Here is a 23,170-nt window from a genome sequence, read left to right on the forward strand (position 1 = left end):
CTATACCATAGAATATCATTAAAATTATATAAACATATAAAAATACCTTTCTTTATTTTCACGCTTTCGTCTGACTTCAGGGAAAGTTCTCTCGAAAAACTCCCTATTTTTCGCCTCTTTCGCTTTCCTCTTTGTACTGGACTCAATTTTGTCACACTTTCTAATCCATTCTTGCATTAACTTGCTATATGTCGCCGATAATTGATTGTTTCTGGAAACGAAATATAACTTATTGGCGTGTTCGACATCAATGTAGGTACATATGTTAAATTCCCCGTGAACAAGCTTAGGTTCTTACCTGGCCTGCCTCTCAGCATGTTTCTTCTTAAAGTATTCTAATAAGCGTTTTTTAAACATCACATTTCGACGAATATTTTCGTGGATCACGGTAGTATCAGTCGGTTGATTGTAAAGGGGCCATTCAACTTTGGGCCCTAAACAGTCCAGTAAAGCGTGCGCGCTTTGAGCCCTTCTTCTATTATCTGCATAAATTTTCTGAAAAAATAACAGAACATGATGTACAAATAATAAGAAAATATTACTTAGAACCAAACTGTGGCTTGTGTTTTACTACTTTATCATAAGTGTTTCCTGATTTTTTTGTCTAAGCGTCGACAACATCAACTACAGAATCAATAAACGATTTTCTGTTGTCTGTCTGTCTGTTTTGCATAAATATGCGGCATTGAAAAACGGTTAACATATTTATGAGAGAGGAAAACAAAATTAGGGATTTCCCTCAGGCTGACAAGAACTTTTTTTTACATATTAATCCATAGGTGTTGCGAATAGAGAAAAATTTAGTTTGGTATGGCGCCTAATATGAAAACATCCAGAATAATAATAATTATAAATTAATTCAGTAAAATAACTCTTATCTTTCTATCGACAATATCATAACAAAAAGTGATATAAAAATTACTCATGCAAAAAATTAGGAGACAATAAAATAATGATTTGAGTGTGAAATTCAGTACTACATCAAGAGACACATATAGTGACTTATTATTACTTAATTATTAGGAGAATTAGCAGATTAATTGATGGGAAAATTGAGACAGAAGTTCGAACTTACCTGTGGTAGGCTTTGATTTTTTGGGACTGCATCCTCTTCAACTTCCTTGCTCACTGTTGGTTTGTTTGCTACCTCCTCCAATTCAGCTTGTTTCTTCTTCAAGATGACTATCTGCTGTTCCGCCTTCAAGATTTCCCGATCCACTTTGCTGATTTGCTGAATCAGCCTGTCTTTAGTCGTTTTAAATACTTGGTCTTCCTGAGAAATAGGTTCGGGAAATATAGGCGAGATGGCTTCCACTTGAGGATTGTAAGTCCCAGGCTGAAAAAAACATTGATATAGTAAGAAGTAATAATTATTTACGGTCGCTTCAAAAAATTTTATTTTAATCTCTATTACTTGCTAGTAGGGATAATTCGAATTATGCGATTATGGAAGGAATCGAATTTGATTTCTTTTTAAATGTAACAAATTAATTATACACCAATATAATTCTGTATTAACTAATAAGACGAATTCAGGAGGCAAAAGTTCGCTTTCAAAACAAGAACACAAAAGACCAAAAACTGCAGATAAAGAGATGAGAAGCTTAAGCAATTAAAAAATTAATTTTGTAGGCAATTTGATCGCTACGGAACACAAAAGAATATTCAATTTGTCTTTAAAATGTATTTACTGTGGCAATAAAGTGCTAAAAGCTATACTTTGATATAATTTGAATAGAAACGAAAATATTGATCAACTGAAATAAAAGTACCTACTTAGGTCCGCTGTGAAAGAACTCGGTTCAAATTAGTTGAAAGTACGGGTAAAAAGAATCGAATGAGGCTCTGCTGACGAGAAACAGTGAAATAAATAAGAAACAAGATCTAAAAGCACCAGGAAATATTTTGAAGCTGAGTAATTTAAATTAAAGACAAAATATATTAACTTAAAATATTAATATGATTTTACTGATCAAAAGAAGCTGTAATTCAACACACTGTTTTGCAGGACACAACTCGAGTTCCAGTCTGTTTTACTGAAAACTGCAACTCCACTGGCTCACTCCAAGTCAAATGGAATTTGCTGATATTCAAATAGATATTCACAAGTCATATTTTTGTAATAAAACATTTCGCTGTAAAACGCGAAAACGGTTTATTGAAACTTTGAAGCAAATGCAATTTACTAATTCAACAAAGAGCACATTCACATCCATGTCTTCTTAAAAATTGCTGTATTTTCGGATGTTAACAAATCGGCATTGGGATTTACATTGCATCCTGTTAACAGTGCCATAGGTAAATTTTATTCGATTACATAATTCGAATTATTATTCCGAGACGAGATATTCTCGATTATAAAAACAACTCGATTACTCTTATCACCAGTAGGAAACCAGCAGTTAGTATATGATAATTAATAATACATACTCTTGTATCAATCCTCAGGGGTTGCATCTCATCTGCCAACCGAATCTTTTTGAGTGGTTGTTCGGAGGATGACGTCGGTGGAGGTTGTCCACCTGCACCTCCACTTGCCGCCTCTCTGCGTCCTCCAGGTCCATATTCTGGATGGAGTAACGAAATCCTGTTTGTGTGGCGGTAGTCCAGCTGCGGCCGGTGGTAGGCAGTAGCCGGACTAAGGAGGGAAGAAGCTGCGGGGGCGGTGACGGAGGCGGCCGGCCCTTGTGTGGGATACCTTTGAGAAACCTAAAACATGCAGTTTTTAAATATGCATGCTCTTTATTCCTGGGTCTAGGTTACAGCTAATTGTACATTTGACTATTAGATTATAAAGTTAAAAATAGGTTAGATGGAAAAAGGAAAGACATGCTTAAGGCTTCGTTTATTTCAAGGCCTGCTTGGAGGAGTATATCTATTTCAGAACAGAATGCAATAATCACTACATCTTGCTGTTTGTTATACACTTAGTTATTTATTTTCCATTTCAGATTGTTCAATGCATGTTACATTTGCAGACATATTCGGAAGCTCATGAAAACGTTCACCCATATTCAATCAGAACAAAATTAAATATTGACTACCACAAATTATTATTGCGTTAATCTGTTTTACAATGTAACTCTCATGTGACACTTATTAAGTGCATTTCGACACTAATAAATAAACAGATTCGCGTTAATCTCGAACTTTTGTAGAATAATTACAAAAGCAATATCTTTACTGGTCTACCAACTTTGCAAATTATCAAAAAAAAAAAATTTTTACCATCAAGTTGTGCCCATTCGCACATTAATTCTTGTAAGCTGTCATAAATTGCGCATTGCTGTGGTAAAAATCATACTTAATGAGTCGCAGAATTTGGAGTACTGAAATGTACATGTATTTGTATAAATGCTTTGTGTTGCATAAAAAGATGAAATGAATCTAAAAATTAAATTTTGAATCATGGAAATCTACTCAATTGAATATAAATAGGAATTTATGATTTCATCAGGAATTAATTATCTCTTGTTCTCTATTTGCCTTTTAATTTCACATTGCTGTTGTTTTACTTTTATTGCTCTACGCAGAAAACTGCAGGGTTTTACATATTGTAAAAATGTGGTTTACATATATGTACGAATAGTTAATGTTACCTTGACACGGGTTTTGTTTTTGCTTCTTGCGCACAACTTGAGGTTTTTCCGCAGTAAAATTAGATAACTTTTTCGCTTCCCAAAAGTAATTATGTTTGATTGAGTCTCATCCGAGACGAGCCAATGTGGCTCCCACTAAAAACACGGGACGACTTTTCCACGAGCTTTCTTTAGTTCGATTAGTATAACGAGCGAAAAAGATGTCTGACGACGAACAAACGGCAGCTCTGTTAGTTTTGTGCAGTGGTGCTTTATTGATATCTCATGGTTTACTGACAAAAAAAAAACGTAAACTGTGAGCGCCTTTTATATAAAAACCGGCCAGAATCAGACCTTCTGGCATATTTAAGGTCCCGCAATCAGCGGACAATAGAAACATTTCACCAGAATGTCCTCTACAGATTCTGTACTTATGATGTTTCTATTAAATTTTACTCCAAATTCTTCTTAGTATAACAATGATTGCGGTTCAGCCATTAAGTCCCTTTCGCCCATCACTCCCAGAGTCTTTCATCGAAACAAGAGTGATTTGTCCCCAAAATAATGACCATTTAATAACCGATAATTTAAACCTTTAACTCAATAGAATTACTCTGTTTTCAAGTTTATTTTCAATAATAGTATTGAGATAATTAAATATTTTCAGCCTAGACATTCAGGAGGTTTTTAGCCTACGGTTGCAATATCGGCAAGAGTAGCATACATCGTAATAAACATTACACAGCGATACCAACTAAATTTAATACAATTGCACCAACCACCACACATACAGACAAGAAGAGGATGGATGAAATGTACGATGCGGTAGCAAGAACAATGGATGAAAACAGAACCCACTTTTAAATAGTGTGTGATCGGAAAACGTCAGAAAAGAGAGACCTGTTTGGAAGTGAATGGGGTGGGAGATCGCAGTGAGAGGCCAGATGCTGGTAAACTTTTTAGAAGAAAATCAACATAAACTAGTAAACTGTTTCTTTCATAAAAAGGCAGGACGTAAGTTGACATGATGACATGGATAAGCCCGCACGGTCAAACAAAGAACAAGATAGATTTTATTATTACAAAAAGAAGAAATATAATTCAAGATGTTAGAGTTCTAAATAACATACACGTCAGCGATCACATATTTGTGAGAGCAAAAATTAAGATTAATTTAAAATATGAAAGGCATAAACTGATGTTTATAAACTAAACAATAAAATAAAGGAAGTTATAGAAAACAACAAAAGGCCAAGACTATTTAGAAAAAGAATCTCACCCGGAAAATGCGAAATAACATCATTAAAAGACGAAAACGGAAATAAACTCAAGACAAGGACCGAAATTATTGACTATTTAAAACGATTTTATGAAGGCCTATATTCAACAATAGTTTGAGAGAAACCTCGCGATAAAACAGATAAGAGAGCTAAATTAACTAAGCACCACATCCAGGATCTACCACACATACGCAAATATGAAATTAAAACTGGACTTAAGAAAATGCAAAATAACAAAGCAATTTTTTTAATGACAGCTTAGATAAAGATGTAATTCCTCGAGCATGAAAAAACGCGGACGTGATTATCCTCTATAAGAAAGGAGACAAGAATAAAAACAAACCGAGTTACCAGCTAGTGGAACAAGCCGGTTTTCGTGAGGAGTACAGTACGATTGATCATATTCACACAATAAGGCAAATAATAGAAAAATCATCGGAATATAATCAGCAGTTCTTCCTCGCTTTATGGACTTTGGAAAAACGTTCGATACACTTGAAAACTCGGCTTTTTTTAATGCTCTAACGAGATACCGTATCGATAGTCGGCATATACAGCTGACCAAACCTCTCTACCACGACGAGTAGTACATGAGACAGGGAGATGCAACATACCCTAAAATATTCACAACAGCTTTGGAGGATATCTTTAAGACACTTGAATAGGAAGCCAAAGGTGTTAACATCAATGGTGAACAATTAAATAACCTTCGCTTTGTGGACGATATTGTACTCCTTGCAGAGAGTATTTAAAAACGATGCTACAGGAGTTAAACGGCGCCGCAAAAAGCTACGGCCTACAAATAAACGCAGCAAAAACAAAAGTATGTAATGTATAATTCCAATAATGTCGCAGATGTTGACCTTCACAACAACAGTAAAATTAAAGTTGTAGCCGAGTACGTGTAGCTCGGACAAAGAATATCCTTCGACAAGGACAGCCAATGAGCGGAGACCGCCAGAAGACATCGACAGCATATGGAAAGCTTAGTGATGAGTTTAATTCCAAATTTCCACAGTACCTTAAAACACAAGTTTTTGGCCAATGTGTCCGCCGACCTTAACGTACGCCGCAGAAACATGGAGCCTTAATGAGGGGACCATGGAGCGTTTAAGAATTGCTCAAAGAAAAATCTCAAGCTCAGATCAAAGAGCAAAATGCTAGGAATACAAGACCGTGACGTGACGAAGAAAGTGATAGACATCGCAGAACGGGTGACGAGTCTAAAAGGGAAATGGGCTGGTCATTTGTTGAGGACAGATGATAATCGATGTACCAGGAAGACAGTAACGGTGAAGGCCCACAACAACTAAAAGGAACCCAGGGACGACCAAGAACGAGGTGGAAGGATGGCATCCTGAAACTGGCAAGTGCCCAATGGATGAGTCAAACGACAGACAGAAGTGAATGGTGACGAATAGAAGAGGCCTATGTCCAGAAATGGACGGAGAGACTGAGGATGATGATGTTTTTTGATAGCAAACCTCTTAAGAGGACAATAATTAAAAGTGAAACTTTAACAGTCAACTACCATATGAAAGCACGGGTTTCAACTGCTGCATATACTGCCAAGAATCTTAAGTGTTTACCAAGTATTCTAAACAGCATGTATTACAACTAAAAATTGTAAATGTTAACATCAAATTAAATTTGATATTAATAATTTGAAATTAGGAACAATTGCTGAATTGAGGCATTTTTTCCCGAAATGTCGAATAATTTCAAATGTACATATCAAGTTTTTTCTCAAAGTACAAATGCATAAAAATGAATTAGTATTGAAGTGCCAATACTTAAGTAGTTAGTGTAGTTAGCATCACTATGACAATTAAATTGCGTGTCGATTCTTGTTTAAAAGTGGCACAATTAATATTACAGCGTTATATGTGGCAAACAGTTCAGTAAACTTTCGACAACAAATACAAATTAAAAACATTTTCTATGTTTGAACGGCTATCGTTCATTCGCCAAAAGGTCAGCAAGTTAAAAATGCATTCTCTTCACTAAGTGTACTAATCCTGATGTGCCACCACCACATATTTGATTAAAATTGATTAGATATGTTGTACTAGTTTATGTTAGATTGGTCCTTCCAAACAAAGAGAAATAATTATTACCGGGGTTTAAACCGGCACTGTTTTATGCTTAATCATGCAAAAGCCTATTTCAAAAGTTCTTGACAATGGGCAAATATATTAACTGGAAAAATATTTAAAAGAAATAGTATTTCTTTTTACCTGCACTTGAGGGATATTCGGCGGGTTAGGCTGTAGCTGGGAGGTCGGAGGATAGGCGCATCTGCTGTTGGAAAGTGGTGACCTGGACGATTTGTACAACTCCGCTGCCGACACATGGGCGTTAGATTGGCTACTATGATTGGGTCTGAAACAATCAAACATCAGTCAGCTATTACATTATAACAATTGTATATAAAATATATTATTATTAAAATGTGTTGAAATAATACTTATCAAAAAAGATACTTTCGAGGCCATTCCTTGAAACTAGTGGGTTTTTCGTGTTTTTAGACCGTCGTAAAATGGAATTTCTTAGTTCAGGTTTTTTGCAGGCATAGTTTCAAAATAATACTTGTCATATGGCTGGTAAAATTAATTACTGAGATTTGCGCAAATTGTGGCCAGATAGGATGACAGAGTGGAAATTATTGCAATTATTTTAGTAATTAAATGTAAATGGCAAATAAAACATATAGAACGAATCGAAACGAACCGAACGAAACTAAGGATCCTTAAAATAAAACAGTATACCGAAATTGGAAATATGTATTCTGATAAAGAGCGACGTTGTTACGTTTGTAAAATTAACTCCAACAAAAAAGTTACAATCCAACAAAATGTTTAATTTTAGGCCCTGAGCAATATGTGAGATATTGAACTCATATTATAACTATCTGAGATGACAGAACTTAGCAGCTATCCAAGTTTCACTTCGTTTTTCTTATCAATTAATTTAATTATTAACAATAATAATAACAAAATATTCATGTGGTATTATAAGGAAATTGTACGTACTTTCCTGACTGTGTTTCAATTCCAAAATTAAAATCAAGTCCTGGGTTCTTCAGTCATTTATTTATTGTTCATTTATCAATTTAAAAAAACGTTTCGGTGTTTTCCACCATCATCAGTTTTACTAAAATAACAGGTAGTCAAAAAAATAAAAAATTTTAAATGTTCTCATTAATCTAAAAAACAATAACAGTTTGTCAATAGCTTGTTATATCACATACTAAAATACATTACCATTGCAACATTTTAAAATATTCTGAGATTAATTGGTCTTAACAGGTGATTAGCTAGGACAATCAATTCTGGGAAGAGACTAGAATTCTTTGTTCAAATGTTCAATTATTTTTACTTACATGTGTAGCGTTGTTGCTACTTTACGCCTTGGCATGTATTTGGAGTATTAATTTTGTCCATTTTGCAACACAAAGCGAAATACTGTTTATATTGATTTCTTTTACTTTCAGGTATTTTTCTTTGCATTCTAAGAATATTATTTTTGATTTGCAAAATTCTTCAATATACCGGGTGTTAGTTAAAATTTTATGTTTATTTCATTTAATTAATGTATGATATACTGAGCTGATGATGGTGGAAAACACCGAAACGTTTTTTTAAATTGATAAATGAACAATAAATAAATGACTGAAGAACCCAGGACTTGATTTTAATTTTGGAATTATAAGGAAATACAAACAGTTGAAGATTAATTTTTTCCATTGTGTTTACCAAATACATCTAATACAGTGTATTAGAAGAAGCAATCAGAATACTTCTTAATAAATGCAAAAGTCTCGGAAGCCCCAAAAGCTGGGCAAGGAAATTGAAAAAGTTAGTAAAACTTCAAAGTTTCAAACGCATATTTTTATGAATTGCATAGATAAATTACAGATAAAAAGTGAGAACATACATTAGATCTAATAAAATTTTAACATTTCTATCAAATTTGGTGAAAATGTGTATAGTCAGCTATTTTCTTTCATATTGGCTAAAATGGTTAAATTGTAACTTCGATCGTTGTAGGGTCATTTTGCGGACTGAACTTTATTTGAATATTTACTTCATCAATGGTCAGGCTTAAAACAATTCGCTTGACTATGACTTAAGTCAAATATTCTGAAGCTTTTTTCTAACAATATTGCAACTGTTTTAAAAGCCAATCTTTAGGGTTATTTTTCAATTTTGCAAAAAGTGCATTTTAAGACATTCATATTGGACGGGTTTTTTCACTTCCAAAGCACCCCTGAAATCCGTATTTATTATTGCCTATTGAGCACCAAAAATCATTGAAATAGGAGGATCAAAATGGACAGCAATATTTAAATAACTCGACCACTTGGAGAATTTTAATAAAAAAATTATTTCAAAGACATTATTTAATGTTGTTTATTGTTTTCGTTATTTGTCATATTTTTGGCTATAAATAACTCAGACAATGTGCAACAAATATTTGCTGCATTGTGAATTATATATTGAATTTATGGTAAATGCACTTTTAAACCGAGCGAAATATTATATTAGAATCCTTTTGGAAACTGGGTCATTAAAACATATTTTAGTGCGCCTGTTTGTGTGGCCGTGGGGGACTTCGACAGTTCTTGAAGACAAATTTTTTTTTTTTTATTACTTGGAGAACAAACACAAATACGGAAAGTTTGCACTTGGTCACTTTAAGCCAAAACCCCATAGGTATATAAGAACATCTAGTTATTACGTTTGATATTATTCTGCGAGTTATTGATGAATCTACCAACATTCCCACAGCATTAAACAATATGCAATGGTATTGTCTACCAACAATCTGGTTGACCTTAATAAAGTCAAAAGCAAACGAGCCGGTTAATACTGTTTTTCTAGATATTCCATTAATTCCAAATTCACAAAGCGCAGTTAATGAGCCCGTGGAGAAACGCAATACAATAAAATCCACACAATGGGTTCCCTGTTATATTGTTATTAAAGGGAAAAACACACAGCTGCTGAATAAACAATATTTTCCGTTTCGGACGGGTGAAAAAACAAACTGACAGTAGTATGCACTGCTGCAGTCGACTTTCAAAGTACAGTGAACTCTCAATCTGCAGAGTTAAAAATCAGGTTAAATTTAATGGGTGTAAAGGATTGTTTATTTTTCAAATTTACACTGTGAGCACCAAGCTTACAATTGCTGCAATCTTACACTTGCAAATCAGCCAGGCAAACTTGCAGTTCATTTATCAAGAGCTTAATCTTGAATATACAGTAACGCATTTTAGTACGTACGTACTAAGATACCGTTGAAGTGTTCATTAAATCTACGAACTCCAGAACGAATGCATCTAACGAAAACAATAGGACGCTAAATGATATATAATGTCCCAACAGATTTACCCTATAATTATCTACATCCAAGGACTAAATTGAGTTGGATCGAATGCACGCTATTTTCGGATAGTTTGCGATTTAAAATTCAAGCCTCCAATGAAATATTGAGTGGAAACATGAACGGCGTACTTCTAGCAATTCTCTTTCGATCGTTGGGGATGTTACCGGAAATTGTTTAAAATAAAATTTTAGCTGGAATATTTGTAATTATAGTCAATTTCAAGAAGTCTACCCGTTCTAATATTGCAACTCGTCGCACATTAATAAATTTTAAATGCGTTTCCATTCAGGTCAAACTGTCTGACCTGGATAAACTACTACCGGAAGTGGTGCATTTGCATTATGATTAAATGTCAGATAATGTTTCACTCGATCTTCAGTTGTAGTTCTTATTGCATTGATTCTGTCTTCTTCATACTGATATGCATGACTCTATTGTTCTTGACATTCACACCGGTTACAATAATACTTTATTGCACATTCATTAGATTCTCCTTTCCCCCACATTAACTCCTTCGTACTTGAAGGTTTCCGGCATTTTATTTGAACCGTACCAAAATAATATGATTTAATAGTAATGATAGTAAACTAACATTGTGTTTAGAGTAAATAGGCGAGACCTATGATACACTGCATCGTAATATTATAAATTATTTTATAATATAAAATACAGTTTTTGAGTATAGATAACTTTAGTTCGATTATTTTGGCCTAAATTCACACGTGAAGTAAAGCTAAGATTCAAAAAATGTATTTCAAAAAATATTTGTATACCTACCTACTTGGAGATATGAACAACATTTTTCAGTTTTTTAGCTATTACTACTTTTTTTAGGTATTAGGAAGAATTTAAGTAAGTAAATACAAGAATTTGGTTCTAAGATCAAATTCCTTTAAAAGGCCTAATACCCAGAAAAGCAATTGTGGTTAAATATTATATTGTGTTCTTCAAAAATTAAAATATATAACAATGTCGATTATGCATCATGGTTAATTTCCCACTGGTTATTTTAAATTGCTGAACTTTGTCAGTGGAACAGAATGTTTGAGGTTAGTTTTTAAACCGACTGTTAGAAACTAAAAATGTATTACAATGTTAAAAATGCATCAAATTTATTTTCACTGTGGACACTTTAATCAGATAAAATCTTCTACTTGATACTCGCGCGAAACCAGTCTGTTGTTTATTAAAAGCGAATTAGTTTTTCTGAAGAAATGAAAGTGGCCGCAAGAGAACCAATGAACTTATGCTAAGGCGTTACCCATGAGAAACAATTCAGAACTTTTTAATTTTCATTAAAACATGCTCTCAAAAAACACAAGTTTTCGCGCAGGGCATCGCTGCCGTTTTTTCAACTTTGCTCATTTCCACCAAAAAAAGTACTTTTTTAACAACAGCGTGCAGATGAAACTGATGGCAATGGGCGCGAAAACGGTGTGAGGTGCCTGAGATTAGCACACCTTGAAATAGATACTTATTTGTATCAGAAACTAATGATGTCAAAATACTATTTCTGTTCATGAAAACTGATGTTTAGTAGTGAGCGTATACTGTGAAGTTGAGCAGTTCAGTGATGAATTGTACATTATTATAATACATACACATAAAACACATTAAAATACAGATATTATTGTCGGATTCGGAACTCGTTATCCTCAACTTATCACTATTTAGATGTTTTCATTGCGACTTACTTTTAAATTTCGCTAACTAAATACTAAAATTAAAGTACTAAATGAATTGGATAAGGCTAGGGTCGACTAACGACTCTGATAACGAACTGCTATGAGAATGCCACTTTTCACGTGAAAAAATCGGAAGACCACAACATAGAAAAAAATTCCTATAAACAGAGGAGACTCAATTTTCCCAAAACTTTTCTCCTTGGCTTTGGATGGAGTTTTCAACACGCGAGCCATCTACTTTTTGCAGACGACATTGTCCTGTTTAGCAGTGATCATGAGAAGCTCACCAACATGTCAAAAGAGCATCACATCATCACAAGTAGTTGGGCTTCAGATGAACTTAGGTAAGACTAAGGTCATGAGTCCTTATAACACCCAGGTCCTCTTACAACATTAATATTAAAACAGTGGACGTGTACCTAGGCCATAAAATGAAGTTAGGGAGTGAAAACCAAACGGTGGAGATTGCGCCTCATCTGGGCAAAGTATGGTAAGCTCTCTCACATCCTCGGAAATCCTAAAACTCCAATTAATCTTAAGCAGAAGGTGTTCGAGAGCTGTATTCTACCGGTTATGACGCATGGCCTTGAGACTATGCCCTTCACATAAAAAGTGCCAATCGCCTGAGAGTGTCAGAGAGTCATCGAACGTTCAGTGCTGGGTATTAGCCTTAGGCAAAGAATAAGGAACGATGACATAAAAGTGTTGGGCAAGCCCAGACGAGGTGGAAGGACTACATCCAGATATACGCCGGGAAAAGCTGTATCCAAACCGCCCAAGAGCGGCTACACTGGAGACAATTGGAATAGGCCTACGTTCAGGGGTGGACGAGGATGGGCTAATGATCATGAGGACATAAAATACACCAATGGACAATTTTTTATATTTAGATGTTGATATTATTGTATTATATTACATTTGGCTACCTTTCGCCTACATTAACTCCCTCGTGACTTAAGGTTTCCGGTATTTGTTTCATTCGAATCGTATACAACAAAATAATATACATAGGTAATAATATTAAATTAGCAATGAGTTGGGAGCTTAGAGTCAATAGGAGAGATCTACGAAATTATTGCTTTGTGATAAAATAAATGTAGGACATTTTAACAAGGACGTATTATTTATTGCGTCATTTGCTTGCTTAATCTCATATTTACGCAAATGTCCTACTTTCGGAGACATTGTTAATCAAAATTTGTAGATGACACTCAAGAAAAAAGCAATAATCGTCTAGTTAGCTTTTAAATTGGTTCTTATCGCTATAAGTACCCAAACATAAGAATTTCTTGGAAATCATAGTACATATTCGAAACACACTTTTACATCTTCTGGGCTGATGTTACCTACCATAAACCAGCCTAGGTCAAGAGTTTGCCGTTGTAAACCTCACAGCATTATTTCCTATTCTACTGTCTATGAGCGAGAGATCGAGTTTCTTAAGACCTGCTTTCCTCGCAAACCATCGACTAGTACTACTTATTATTACTATGTAAACGGTAGTTAATGGGTTATTTTAAGGCCAAACCAAGGTTATAAAACATCGTTACTCGGCTTTAATGTAGGTCATATGACTGTCTGTGCACTTGCAGAGCGCAACGAAGTAAATTTCTTAATGATTTCCATGTTGTTGCCCCCGTCTTAACGGATGCACCAGATTCAATAAAAGTTCAACTGCACTGAAAACTGGTAAATATAAACAGATTATAAAAAACAATCCTACCAACGTATTTACGTTAGTTTAGTTCTGCAAGAACAACTATCATGATCATATTTGAAAAAACTCGGCATGATCGCTAAATCCAGTCGATAGCTCTTATCTTCTCATACAAACGAAATTAAATCACTCCGTTTTTCTTTATTAAAAAATTGTTATTCCGAGTAGTCCATAAGTTGAACTTTTTACCTTCACTATATTTTCAAGGTAAGCAGTGAATTTTCAAAAAACAGTTGACTTTTTCTCCAAGCATTTTTCCATAACTTCATAAACAACGTTTTAACGTAAGTAAAGTGTTGAAAACATGAAAGACCAGATTGGAAATCCTTGCAGGAATAAGTTGTCAGGTGTACTGACCCCTTCTTGGTCATCATTATAAACATCTATTAAGAACTTAATTTTTTGTGTAATATGTAACGGAAAACTGTAGATTTGTCATGTAAAGAAATACTTTTTTTTCACACATTTTTCTCTCCTTGTTTTCGTTTTCCAGATACACGGAGTTAAAAATTTAATTTCTTTTAGAATACGCAAACTGTAGATTTCTCAAGTAAATAAAGACTTTTTCTACACGGTGTCAAAAATTTAGTGTCTTTTCCTTGTTCCCTAGTTATTTTTATAAGCATTTAGTCAGAACTTAATTTTTTGTGCAAGATGCAAGTGTCGCAACGGAAAACTGTAGATTTCTCATGTATAGAAAGACTTTTTCTTCTTACATTTTTCTCGTCTTACAGAAAAGAGCTGTGTTGGTTTAATGCTCCAAAGTCTTCAAGAAAAATGGATTTGATGAACAAAAACAAAGAAAAAGCAAAACAGTGTTTGTTTCTTTATGATGATTTTGTAGTTTACCATTGCGATACTTGGTTTCAGCACCACTCGGAAAAAGAAAGAAGTTTCTGCGCTAAATAAATTTGCCTTTGAAACATTCAATTATTTGTACCGATTTGGGAACTATTTAGCTGTTTTAGTCAATCAGCTTTAATTAACGTCGCTACCAATAGTCGTTTACATTTTTGGTCTTCGACGCTCATTAAAAGTATTAATAAGTTCTAGAGGAAAGTCCCTGACATTGATGTAAGCAAACTATATTTAAGTTGGAAGTCAAAGCACGTTTTATAAGATTTCTATTTTGCGTAGTGCTCCGAACGAATCGATTTCAATGGATAACATTGCAAATTATTAGATGTATGTCACATACCTACACCATTGTTTAAAGTATAATCACTAAAATTTAGTATCTTAGGTTCAGAAATTATATACGTACACTTTGTCACCCAGTTTGGTGCAAAGATTCGTGCTTTTAAGGGCACAGACTCAACTTTGAACATTCTCACAAGTATTTCTTCTTAATTATTTAGTGGATTTGTCTTTTTGGAAATCAAATTAAAATATTCTACATCTATATTGACACAGAAAATGTGAAATTATTTACTTCCTATTTTTATATTTTATTTATTTACGGATTTATCACTGGATTGGACTTTATTTTCTAAAATTCGCCAATTTTCAAGTCTTTGGAATTTTAAATAGCCTGAAAACAGATACTTATTTCTCAATTTGAAAATCTAGAAACGTTCTAAATACGCAATGAGTAGAATAAAAATGAAAATTTCGAAGTTGAAGCATTATCAAGCGTTTTTCTTAAAACTTGTCATAAAAATGTTCATGTTGGAGCTATGGACAATAATTAATACAATTCGATATAAAAAGTTAGAATATTCAATTAGCCTCAAACAATGCAGAAACCGAACTTCGCCATTGATTTCTAGAAAATGGTCACAGCAACTTTATTATGATCATATTTTCTCGTGTTTTCATTCGATGGAGCAAACCCTATTCGACAAATCTTTGAAGCTGGTGCATCAACGAGGATTTTAGAAAAAATAATCAAGGTGCCCGAAACTGCCAAACCAATGATTTACTTTTTTTATTAAAAATTTTATTATAAAGCAAACGGCTGTAGACAAAATTAAACCTTCAGAGCCAACACATAATCTGTTATTTCGAGAAAACCAAACGTTTTGAAATGCTTTCCAATACTTCATTTTAAAAGAACCGTGCAAGCGTTAGAAACATAATTTATTTCGTTTATAATATGAAGTTGGGTTAAGTGTTGCATATTAAATATGCGCAAATCGCAATCGCCTTCGCAATTGATAAATAAAACCAGTAAAATACTAGTCAGTAATTCCAGTAAAATACCAATAACAACAGCCCAAGACATAATTTGCAAGTGTCGCAAAATTAATTAAATTTTTCCAACCCGACAACAAATTTAAGCGTTTTTCAATAGCACGGACTCAAGTTCACGGTTTGAAAGGATTGTAAAAATGCTCCCTATAAACCGTCAACACATTTCTTAAATTAAAATACTTTCAGGGCCCTCAGTTATTTTGAAAGAAAATTTTAAATTTTTCGCCACAAATGTTGAAATCCATGTTTCTATTCATTCTAATCTAGACTAACTGCACTTATACCCAAAACCTGGCTGTCAGATTTCATAGATAAGAAACGCATAGAGAAAAACTTTCTGAAAAGTTAGTAAAATCCTGAGAGTTTCCGAAAATAATCCCATTCGTCTTCCTTCCCTTTCATTTAACAATCGGAAACCCGTGCTTTTTGCACTTTCCTTCCCCTTTTACCGCTGCTGCGCTCCTCATCCTTCTCTTGCAAAAGCGGATCAAATTTTCCAAAAATTCCAGGACCACTCTCTAAACAGCGAGCAAAACACGTTCGGCCAACGCAGCATTCTCCAAATACATTTTTATGTCGAGCCTCCTCTCCAAGTCTCCAACTGCGAAGTTGCTAAATTAGCGCCCCCCACCAGTTACTGTCCTGCTCAGATCCACCCAAGCTCGCTCATGCTTTTCTATTTCAACTGTCAAGATCGTGCGCCGCTGCTGGAAAACTGAGTGGTTTCCATGATGGCCGCCGCTGTTCGCCCAATCGAACTGCGAGACTCGCGCAGTTTCCCCAAAATGTCCCTCCCACTTTGCTGACGATTTCACTGAAAGGGTCATTGATATCATTGAAGCAGTAGGGGTAGCATTGCTGGTACGTTCTGATAGGAGTAGTGGCTTGATATGTTCAGTAATGATTCTGATTATTGTTGAGGATATGGGGAAAACGCTGCGTGATCTGAGTGACGTAATCTATATTTTCCAAAGTGCTTGGGGGGAAAATCAGTGATTTTTGGCAGGGCTGGGTTGATTGAGGGCTGAGTGAAATAGCACCGGATTTCAGTAGGAACGGCCCATCACTTGCTCTAGAAAATATAGTAAGTCTAAAGTTATTTGAAAAGTTTACTAATAAAAATACTTTTTTTGGCTGCATACATGTTGAAATTTATTTCATGCATCAACTGTCCGGATTGATGTCTAACCATCCAAAGAAACAAAATTGCGGTAAATTTTTCAAATAACTTTTAAGGACTTGCTTCATATTTTCAGGAAGTGCTTCTTAAATTAAAAGAAATTAATCAGAAGAAACCCTAATTTAATGTTTGAGCAATCAAAACAATAGAAAATGTTTTAAGTACCCAACAATAACCATCAAAAATAGTCAAAATAATAAAGTGGCTGAAATAAAATTTCCAGGAAGATTTCCAAGAACATTCTCATTGTCCCAATAAATAACGAGATCATTTTCGAATAAATAATTGTTTTCTAAAAGGCTCCATTCAATAAGTACACTTCATTCATCTGAGACTGACAACCACATATCAGATAATTTGTTTTAAGCAATTATTTTTGTATTTTACATTTTTACAAGGTGTAGGGGACTGATAAGAAATCATTTATCTGTGTACAACTTACTTCAAAATTTAATTTAATTCCCGGAAACATTAATAGTGCAGTGCCTCCCACAATAATATAGTCCGTCATTATAAAATGCGTTATTTATTTGTCCGACGTCCATAACAAAAGAAAAAAGCACTCAATTAGGCAGTTTCAAGGCATACAGGTCGACAACTTCCGCGACCGCTTTGCTTGATATTAATCTAAGCGAAAATTTATGAGCTTTATTTAAGTTTTCTGGAGGAGAATTTAGTACTGGTTTCAAACAATTAGCGTTCAATTAATGCAAATCTATTTTCATGCTTCCCTACAGTGCTAATTGCGATGAATACAAGTTTTAATTGCAAATTTGCTGTGAGGAAAACTTAATGAAAGGAGTAACTTGATAGATCCAAATTTGATTAAATAAAGCCAAATACTTAATAGAAGTGAGATGCAAAAGATTGACAAATTAATACCTATTCAAATGTTGAATTTTTTTAGTGAACTGCAATTTTATTCCAACAGAAATTAAATAGTTTTGAACAATTACAAAGATATTTAATTGTTTCAATTTTCAAAGTAAAAATAGCTCTGAAACTAGTTTATTTTTAGCAAACACCAACAAAGATTATCGATAAGTTTTGTAAGAGGCGTTTTGCTCGAAATTTTACAATGGAGCTTGAGATTCATGACATCATCATAGAGTGTAAGCTTTAGAGCAAAACGCCTCTGAAGACCTCAGAAAGAATTTCTTTTCTGCGACGTCCAAAAAGCCCGAAAAACTGAACAGTTTCAACCACTGGTGTAGTCAGACTAAATACTTATTTTATCTTATACTAAGAAACAGTTCAAGAAACGCAAAACTTTTTGATTTAGATTTAAAACATTAAGTCGACTAAGTAATTTATTTGTCAGTTCTTAATGAAGTTTTCTTACATTAATAGTAAAATTAGCAAGGTTAACGAGATAAATTGGCAACAAAATTAAAAATGGGACATTCAAGTAATAATAATAAACCTTGCCTAACAATAAAGAATATAATTTATTTGCTTTATAATGCTCTAATTTTGTAAACGTTAACCACCTTGATCACTGCACATCTTAAAAACGACCATCTATTATATATAAAAGAACTAAATTGGGTGAAGTCTATGATCCTGGATTAGATGCCCGCTGTTTTTCTACATGTATTAGCATAATTTTACGTTAGAGTTCAAATTTAAAAGCAAAACAGCATAAACTAAAATTAAATACCACCAAATTTAGTAGGTACATTGGTAGATTGTTTAGCTTCCAAGGCATGCATTTTTTCAATTCACTTTTAAATTTACTGCACATACAGAACGAGTAACGAAAAGGTTGCTAATATGCAAAACGAAAAGAAACATCTTCAGGCAAACGCTAAAATTATAATTAACACACTAAGTAATTTTGTTTGAAAAAGTCTGCTATCTACCTTTTCAAAGCCAGAAAATTAAATCAGAACAGGGAATATTATTTAGGTTTTGTTCTGTATTATTCAACATAAATTTCCGAATACTAATTACAAGCAAGGGAAAAGTTTCTCCAACCAATTCGGTCGAGACTTTTTGCTTCGGCGTGGAAAATCGATGCAGCCCCCAACTTTACGGACGTCAATTCCCTTCAGGAAGGACCTTCACCTTGCTCAAGACCTGCACATCAATATCTCTAACAAATTAGAGGCGCTTCAGCAACCGGAAAGTTGTCGTAGAACAAAATGTATGTTGTTCATTCGAAACCGAAAATATCTAAGAACTCCCAATCAATGACGTTGTGATTTAGCAAAACAACAACTTGTACAAATATTTACTTGTATTTGGCTTATTTATTGGCCAAACAATGCCTATAAATAGATATTTTAACAAATATTGAAAGATTTTAAACGAAAAGCGTATCTGAGTCATTGGAATAAAGTTTCTTAGAATCGAATAATGTTACCTAATGAAGGTTTAAAAACATTTAATAGCATTTTAAATTCAAATTAGCCTGCTGAAACCAATTCGCTTTAAATACGGTAATTAGATTCATCAAATTAATTGAAAAACTATGTAAAAAACTGAAAATTTAATTACGGACTAAATCAGGAGTTGAATTAAAATTGCACTGCAATATGAATTTAAACTTTCAACTATGGATAGGCGGCACAACATTAGAAAGTTGAATTAATATACAATAGAAGAGTAAATCATGTCCGTAGTCCTGAAAGTAGTTTATATTTTAATGTCTGGTTTGTAGACATGCAGTTGAAAGGGGTGGTGGAAAGTTGAGATAACGTGAAAAAACGTAGCAAATTAATAGAATTCCTCTAAAAATGTATTTCTATTTCACTAGCAGCAGCAAAAACTCTAATAGAATTAGGAATCAAAATATCACTTCCTTGACGGCTGAAAATACCTAATTCCTCATATAGACCAGTAACTGAGCTTGAAACTAAAATGTTACGATATGGGGCGGCAACTATTTTTTTGTCGAAATAATTCATACAAATAATTATGTTTGGATACCAGGCTTGGGACTGAATTAAAAAATGCCTTTTATTCTAAAAAAAATATCGACTCTATCTCTAGGCTGTAAAGATAGATAAATTATAAATAAAATATTACAGTCTTATGGAATCGATTGATTGAAAGACTGTATTATTGTATCTAACTTTACAGCTTTGAGAAAGGAGGACCATTTTTTCTGTTTTCCGTCATGAGACCGACACGAGTAAATGGTCCAAACCTCGACCATTTTAAGAGATGAAAAGGAATTTTTAATCCAGGCCCAAACTCGCTATACAACATTTTTTTTAAGTATCTTTCTATCCTCAGTTTTAAACTGGTGTTAGGTAAAACCCTGGTACTGAATGAGATTTTTGGCGAAAAACAACCAATCGCTTGGAGGGCAATAGTTGTATGATATTCTTATATTTTGAACCAGATTAATGTTGCTTTACACGATCGAAGGTCGGTACGTTTCATGAACTGCATATCTTGGTACATCATGACAAAATCGACCTTTTCTTGGCAGATCGGGTCAACTGCTTTACAATTTATCGGATATTTCCATGCTGCACTTTGGTCATTGAAGTCAACTGAGTCATTTACGTTTTTGTAAACAATATGTAATTAAATCGAAAAACATCTTGAATTTTGACGATAATGAGAGACTTAAAAACTAATATATACAAATTCTTTCAACTCTTTTAAACATCTCAGATTATGAATCATTAAGCATTAATGGTTTTACACTTTTAACCGGAAGCTTTTGCAAGATTTGTGTTCATGTTGGTAAAGAGGATTGTCTCGCATCTCCACCACTCATCTAAAACAACTTAAAAATCATGATATGAACAAGCACTGCTGAGTAACACTAACACCGAGCATAATTAAGGCAATTTAGAAAATAACGACCTTGGAGACTTGTTTACCAGACCGAAAATAAAATCAATTGTCCCATTAAAATGTACCCAAATTGCTCCCCAAAATCAAATACTAAACTAATTGGTTAATTATTGTGCCTGGACGAAGCAAATTGAGTAAATTGGAGGCATTATCACAGCCCTTTAAGCTTATAAATTGCATCGTTATACCCTGTGAGTCGTCCTTTGGATACCTAATTATAATTTGGGTATATTAAGGTCTAACTGTCCAAGGCTGTTAAATATTTAAATCTATTGCAGATGTGATTTGGTTAACCACGATAAAACAGACATGTTCTCTGTTTTGAAGTAAACATAAATGCAATGCAAATTGAAATATGGAAGAAGACTGATTAGTTGCTAAGCCTGAAATTTTATAAAGATATAAAACAACAGCTCTTTTCAATGTTTCAATGTTAGATGGGCAGTTTCAATCATCAGATATTTGAACTAACTCGCCTTATGAAGACAGCCTATTTAGAATATGTAACAACCGACAGACAAGCTAATAAACGTGCATTAGACTTGCACAATAATTAATAAATTTTGAATACATTTTGCAAATTCAAAAATTACATTGGAAAGAACCCTTGATAATAAAAAAACTTTAAGGTGACTAGAGAGATTTATGAACATTTTTCCAAGATAAATATATGTAATATATGTAAGATAACTATATATATATGTGTATAATAGATGTAACTATGATGCAAAAAAACGACTAAATATTTATTTGTTCGGAATTGATTCGCTTTTGAAGTATGTCTGATTCTTTAAAATGTAATTTTTTAAATGTGTCTTCAAATTCAAAGTGTAATTAATGTCATTTAAAATGGAGTGTTTCTAACTAATACTTACTTCATACAGGAAAAACAATTCAGCTAATGACTAATCATGAAAAAAATTGCCAGTCACTTTTATTTCATTTAAAGTTTGTTATAAAAAAAGTATTCTTGTCACAACTGGTCTTTTTCAAGAAACTCAATTTTAAGCAATGTGTTAAAATAAAAAATGATGTGTTAACTTCAATCGTAAACAATTTTCCGAGTATAGGTACGTGATATTTTTTCAAAACAATTTTGGCTCTTTAACAGCGAACGAAATGTAAATTATAACAATATAGTTCGTCTTATTCATTTTATTAAAATTATCGTATCGAGGAAGTGCAGTCTTTACTGTTCTGTGTTGCTTGAAACTGTTTTACTTAATTTCTTGACATGCTTGCTTATGTGTAATGTCTATTCGTATGAAAAATAATGTGTTAATTCATAATAATTCGACAAGCATACTATTGGTATACAAAACTTTCCCATATACAGTTTTATACACAAAATGTAGTGTAAAATGAGTCACTAAACTGGCTGGTATATTGGAAATATCGAACGCGATTTAATAACGGTTTTGCTTCGTTGCATTGAAAGTTTATTATACTTGAACCCAGCTTGTATATACACTTATATTGGTAAATAACGAGCATGTATTACATACTGGAATGAATAAAGCAATTTCAGGCCGCCCACAATAGAAGCCAGCCATCAATAAAGTGACGCATCCACTTTTTTTCTTTGTCAGAAACGCTCCTTGAAGGTCGAAACAACACAGGCCGATCGGTTAGTTAAAAATGTAGATTTCTAAGCTGAATGTCACCTCATAGAGAAATATGCGAAATTTGGTTGCTTTACTCCGAAAATCATCTAATCTAAAAATCTAATTAGTAATTAGTAAGTATTAGTAACAAGCAGATCATTCCATGTGTTGAATTTTAAGTGGTCCATAGTACCTAGTCGGCACTTCTTTTGATGATGTGCGCGTTTATGTAATTTTTTCATCGTTAACTTAGAAAACGCGGTAAAACATTATTATCATAATTATTCAGATAGATACTACAACATTCCTAGAATATTAAGTGGCATTTATATATTTTATAGTTTTATATGAGATTAATATACCTATTAAACGTTGAATAAAGTTAGTTTGTTAAAGGAATTTAAGTAGAAATACGTATTTTTTTTATTAAGCTTTAGTCACATTAATGCGACTAAAGCATAAGCTATGAAACCAACTTTTATAAAAACATTATTCAGATTAATTTTATTACGACGAATAAACTGAGAAATGAATTCGCATATTGCGTGGATCGTCGTTAAAAAAAAATTATATACATATTTATTATTCGAAGAGCTGAAAATAAATAAAGTCGGATTTAATCAACCAAACTTTATTCCATAAATGACAGAGGCCCCATAATGAAGTTGTCTTTAGACAATTCTTCAGATATTTTAGAAATTTATTGATTTATCAAATTAGGTAAACACA

The 23,170-nt window shown here is 33.4% G+C and overlaps 1 protein-coding gene across 2 annotated transcripts in view; it reads right to left on the reverse strand.

Annotated features, from left to right (window-relative positions):
• LOC109546505 overlaps window positions 1–23,170 on the reverse strand; it is a 133,916-nt gene that overhangs the window by 45,215 nt on the left and 65,531 nt on the right. For both annotated transcript variants that reach the window (XM_048665990.1, XM_048665989.1), the window contains exons 2-6: window positions 7,096–7,240; window positions 2,431–2,709; window positions 1,076–1,336; window positions 299–495; window positions 47–211 (exon numbers count right to left, since the gene is read on the reverse strand). In XM_048665990.1, coding sequence (XP_048521947.1) covers window positions 47–211; window positions 299–495; window positions 1,076–1,336; window positions 2,431–2,709; window positions 7,096–7,240 — 1,047 coding nt within the window. The remainder of the gene's footprint in view (window positions 1–46; window positions 212–298; window positions 496–1,075; window positions 1,337–2,430; window positions 2,710–7,095; window positions 7,241–23,170) is intronic.

Source organism: Dendroctonus ponderosae, unplaced genomic scaffold (assembly GCF_020466585.1).
Source record: "Dendroctonus ponderosae isolate FM_Combo_2020 unplaced genomic scaffold, Dpon_F_20191213v2 Dpon_F_20191213_4, whole genome shotgun sequence".
Taxonomy (NCBI): domain Eukaryota; kingdom Metazoa; phylum Arthropoda; class Insecta; order Coleoptera; family Curculionidae; genus Dendroctonus; species Dendroctonus ponderosae.